The 5,854-nt window shown below is 38.3% G+C and overlaps 1 protein-coding gene across 1 annotated transcript; it reads left to right on the plus strand.

The window, feature by feature from the left end:
- The first annotated feature begins 200 nt into the window (after positions 1-200).
- Positions 201-1,052, plus strand: LOC149158088 (uncharacterized). The gene has a single exon (XM_089433876.1). The coding sequence runs from the start codon at positions 201-203 to the stop codon at positions 1,050-1,052; it is 852 nt and encodes a 283-aa protein (XP_089290002.1).
- Positions 1,053-5,854: the final 4,802 nt, after the last annotated feature.

Raw genomic sequence — 5,854 nt, forward strand, 5'->3', positions numbered from 1 at the left:
AAGAGATGGGGGGGTTGGGGCATAAAAAAATTGGACATCTTTGCCAAAGAATTGGCAGCAAAATTGGGTTGGCAGTTAATCTCAACTCAAAGTCTCTGGACAAAGGTTGCCCACGCTAAGTATATCTCCCCTCAGATATTATGGATTGGATCCGGCTAGACCATCGGAACAGCAGCAATATTTCCATCATCTGGAAGGCGATGCTAAACTCCCTCCCCCTCATTCGTGAAGGTTTAACATGGAGGATCCATGAGGGGAATGCAGTTCGAATTGGTGTCGACCCCTGGATTGGATGCAGGAATGCTCACAGGCTCCCAGCAGAGGTGACTGGTCTTCTAGCGGAACAAGGCTACACACACCTCTGTCACATTGCTGACCCTACCAACACAACTCTCTTTCAGCAGGCCTGGAAGTCGGCCCTGGACCTCCACCTTCCGGCCCAATGGCATCAAGCCTGGGATGGATTTACTGAGGCCCTAACTCAAGCACATATTCGGATATCAGAAGGAGAGGATGAAATTGTGTGGGCACATGCAAAAAATGGAAGATATTCGCCTAAGGATGGGTATCTGAAGCTCATGGAAGCTACAAAACCTGAGCATATAGAGCCTTGGTGGAAAGTCCTATGGAAGCTAAAAGCAGCCCCCAGATCGCGATTGCTCATGTGGTCCATCCTTTTCAACAAAATCCCGACCGGTCTAAATTTGATGAAGCGATCTTTCCATGGACCCTTTTGGTGTCACCTGTGTAGAAGCAATGAGGAAAGTACTGAGCACCTTTTCCTGGACTGTTCTATCATCACCGAACAATGGAACATTATCCTGGCACATTACCCCTCCCTTCAGGGATGGCGAGGGAGGACTTTACGTGAGGCCTGGCTTAGTTGGATCGGTGGACACAGGGGAAAAGACAGGAACCTGCCCCTTCTGATGTGCTGGGCCTTTTGGACGGCAAGGAACCGGGCCATCTTCAACCACAGGGATCCCCACTGGCTCTCTATTAGAACCAGAATCATAGCTGACTTTGATTCTCTGCCTCAGGAAGTCTCATAACCTCCCCCTAGGGACATACAACCGGAACATATTGATAAATCAATACCTTGGGCCTACTTTGATGGATCAGCCCAAGAGGAGGGCTGTGGGGGGGGGGGGCATCCTCTACCTGAGGGAATCCCACTGTTTCAAAATCCAAATGAATCTGGGAAGAGGCACAAACAACTATGCTGAGCTAGCCACTACCAAACATCTCCTCCACTTTGCTCTTGAAAAACATTGCACTCATCTCCAACTGTTTGGGGATTCCAAACTTGTTTGCAACTGGCTTAATAGAACATCTCATTGCTCTACATTCTCATTGAGGCACATTTTGGATGAGGCTCACAGACTTATAGCATCCTTTGATAACTTTGTCTGTCATCACATTTTCAGGGAGCGCAACTCAGGGGCAGACTTCCTATCAAAGGAGGCAGCGCATCGGCAGGAAGAGGACTGGTTAATACAGGAAGAAATTGATGGAACCTTCCATCAGTTTTATCACAGACCATTCATAGATCTTCACTTGCACCAGGAGACATAAACACTATGTTCTTATACTTTTTGGTTTTCCTAGTATTTCGTATGATGTTTATATTTCAGTACATATGGTCCTACAGAACTCTTTTCATAGAGACTATTTTGACAGTTTTTCAGTCAAGACTGATAAGTGCCATTACAATTTTGAGACCTTCAAGATCTCCCTGTGTGGAGAATTCAGTTTTTTGGGTTTGTTGATGTTTGTCGGCTAAAAATTGATAAGTGACAGTAAATTTTGAGACCTTCATGATCTCCCTGCGTGGAGAATACAGGTTATTTTTTGTTGTTTTGACAAACAGTCTAGTGAGGCAATAGCCTCAATATGCATATGCTATGGCATCTACAGAATGTAATTTCTCATCACTAACAGAAATTACGACTTTTTCCAAGGGAAAAAAAAAAAACCGCAAAAATAGATCCTCTGGTGCAACAAAATTCATATCAACTTATTTGAGTAGAGGTGGTTGGGGATCAAAAGCCAAGATTTTGGTCACTGGTGAGAAAAGAATAATGAAGCAATTTATGTTATTAAAGAATTTCATAGAGTTTTAATGATAAGGTGTAATGATCATGGATCTATGTACTTATAACTTTTGAACAAATTTATTTAGTAATAAATGGCACTTAAAGCTTCTTTCACAATTATATAAAAAATATAATGATTGGCCTTTAACTTCTTTTAGAGACCTCAATCTAGTAGTAGTTTATTGGTATTAGTTTCTTACTTGGTGAGATTTCTGAAAGGGGACAAGGAGTTAGTGGAAATAGCACCCTCGCAAATGGAAATGTTATAGTGAGGAAAATATCAAGTCTTACCCATGAATGACATGGTGGGAACAATATGAGGACAATAGAGTAGTGAGTAGAACATGGCTCACTCAACTCAGTCTCATCACATGTGCTTGATGTTTTAAGGGACATTGCTAAAGAATGTGATTGTCAAAAGGCCCCTAGATGATGTAAATAGCCAAGGAATTGGATATCAACAAATTTAACCATGTGTAGAGCCATAAATGAATGGATATGGAATGGATTATCACCACACGAGTATTCAAATGTGTCCCTAATTTTAATTTATGTTTGTGCCACAACCTTTTTTCCAACACTAAAGAGCACTAAAGGATGATCGTCCTTGCTATTGTGTTTGGGTTGAAAAGGAGGGCACCTACAAAATTGAGGAAGTAGTGGGGAATTGGGTGGATGAGGTGTTGGAGTGTTGGCTAGACTTTCCAAATTCAACATTGTGAGATGCATACCTATAAAATGGTATGCTAAAAGGAAAAACAATGCACATATGCATTGAATGATATGAATGAGTAAGTAAAGTGTGCAAACAATGAGCATGCACATAAGTATGCTAACAGATTGGGAATATGATGACAAACATTGTTAATTGCATAGTTGAATGCATGTATATGTAAAAGTGTTTATGAAAATGTGTCTGCTAATGGCTAACATGGTTAATTGATCACTAACTCCTATGTGTGAGTAAATTGCAAGAATATTTGGTTAGGTGCAATTGAGGGTTGTGGGTTAGAGTGGTTAGTATCAAAGGACTACATTGAAACTCTATTAGGAGGATGGAACTATAAAAAGAGATGGATGAAAGTAACTAAACTTGAGAAGAGGACCACACTAATGACAGTAGACAGATGGTTGCCACAAATTGTTGTATAATAATTACTAGAGGATGCTTAGTCATGAGTTAGTGCTATCCTCACATAGAAATATCTTAGTAAATGATTTATTGCTTGAAGGATTGTGGTGCAAAGAAGGGGATGCCTAAGCAACAAAGTGGGTATGGAAAGGGAGAAGCAAGTCAAGAATAATGTGAACACCTTGGCAAATGGTGGATTACTGAAAGGACTGTAGTGTAGAGAAGGAGATGCCTAAGCCTAGAAGTTGAGTTTGATATATGGATGGAACCACAAGTGTGTGTTCAAAGGCTAAATTCTTGCTTGTGGTAGATTGCAAAGCACAAAAGAACCATATTAATAAAGAATGGTTGAAGAACAAAGGCATGAAATGAATACTAGGAAATAAAATAGAACTCAAGGTTGAGGAGCTTTGGTTATACATGCGTAATGAATACACTAAGGAAAGTGCATAAATAAGGGAGAGGGGAATGTAACACCATTGGGACGATATCTTCTATGTATTCATACATCTTATCACTAGGTTGATGAGCTAGGTTCTGTTGGGCTTGCATGATCATGCATATATATTTGTTGCGGCCTACATGCCTATGCTTACATGTTTTGAGGCTAGAGCACCTACCTTATTAAGGATGGAAAGTCAGTGTGTAAAAAGGCCAATGAGCATAATTTTGTAGTATGTAATCACAACCTTGAAAATAAAATACACCATGATTACAAACCACCAGATAGGAGTATGCAGGGGCTAGAACATACAAGAGGGAAAGGTGAGAGGTGGGAACCATGACAGGGTTCCTGAGCTTAGTAAATACAAAAATATTCATAAGTTCACTTTATGAATACAAACCAGATTCATTAAGGGATATCTACAAGAGGGAAAGGTGAGAAGTGGGAACCATGATAGGGTTCCTGAGCTTAGTAAAAACAAAAATATTCATGAGTTCACTTTATGAATACAAACCAGATTCATTAAGGGATATCATATCCCAAGTCTAAAGTAAGATTGAGGGAGTTTCTTGTGTGACACTTGGTAATTATAACACATGCACATATAGGTTGAGTTTCCCATTATGATGAGGGGATCCCCATACCATTCAACCACCATTTCTTGGAGTACCTTACTATTTTACCCTAGTTAATTATTGGTCCCTTGCAGGAATATGCTGAGATTAGTCAAGTTGTAAGCCTAAATAACCACTAAAACGTGTGACTTGGAATATATTGAAAGAATTCCTTGGTGGAATTTGATGACCAATTCTCCTTGCTTGTCTCAAGTGACAACTAAAGCTTGGAGTGGGAATTAGATGGGCTAATGTCACCACTAAATTGTATAAACTAAATTGTATGACCAATTCTCCTTGCTCATCTCGAGTGAGACTATAGCTTGGAGTGGAAATTGGTTAGGCTAGTGTGCTCATTAAATTGTATAACCAATTCTCCTTATTGGTCTTGAGTGAGACTGGAGCTTGGAGGGGTAATTGGTTGGGCCAAAGTGCCCAGTAAATTGCATGACCAGTTCTCCTTGCTTGTCTCAAGGGAGATTAATGCAACAAAGTAAAATATCAAATGGGAACTGTAAACTCAAAACGAAAACTCTAGCAAAAAACATGAAAAAAACAGCTCGAAAACGAAAAGTGTTAATGCTAGAATAACATTGTTTTTTGTTTTTCAACATTTTTTAAAAACAACACTAAAAATCAATAAAAGCCAAAAAGAATTGTGCAAAAAACACCCTAAAATTGAAATATGTAGATGCTGGAATAAGGACTTATTTTCAGGATAAAATTTAAATGTTTTTTAGCAATGGCATTAAGGATTAAACATCATAACTCCGAAAAACCTTAAAATTCCAATAATTTTCAGGCATGGCATTAAAGATAAAATATCACATCTCTGAAAAGCCTTAAAATTCCAACAATTTTTACTCAGGGTGTTAAAGATAAAATACTTATAATTGTTTTCAACCATAGCATTAAAGATAAAATATCACAAATCAGGAAAATCTTAAAAATTTGACAATTTTTCAACCATGAAATTAAAACCAAAGATCGTGACTACATAAAACCTTAAGTTTTAACCATGGCATTATGGAAGAATTATATGACTAATAAAAATGAACACCTAAATGAGTCTTATTATTATTAGTAGTATTATCCAATTTTAAGGTCACGACCAAGCTAGACACGAAATTGTTGTATGAGACCTCCTTGTTTGGGGGACAAGGGACCCACCTCCGCGCATCAATTTGACTGCTAAGTCTACGAATGCATACATACTCTACCCCCCTCTGGTTTTGAACCAAGAGTAATTTCTTTTTTAAATACTAAAAGTATAGCTATTTTAAATTCTTAGTCTAAGACAACTTGACACGTTGCAATAAAAGTTTAAAAATAAATCATCAAATTGACACGTAGTGTAAGTGAACTCGACCCATTACAATGAAAACTTAAAAATCAACCATAAAATTGACACATTTTGGAGGCGGACTTGATCCATTGTAACAAAAAATTTAAAATCAACTATCAAATTGACACATAATGGGGTCAGGTTACTAGTCGAGGATCAACATGGACCTTGCAAAAAAAATTAAAAAATAATAATAATAATAATAAAATAAAAATGAAAATT

Source organism: Pinus tabuliformis, chromosome 5_2, assembly GCF_031772625.1.
Source record: "Pinus tabuliformis cultivar Carrire ecotype Pingquan chromosome 5_2, CPIR1, whole genome shotgun sequence".
Taxonomy (NCBI): domain Eukaryota; kingdom Viridiplantae; phylum Streptophyta; class Pinopsida; order Pinales; family Pinaceae; genus Pinus; species Pinus tabuliformis.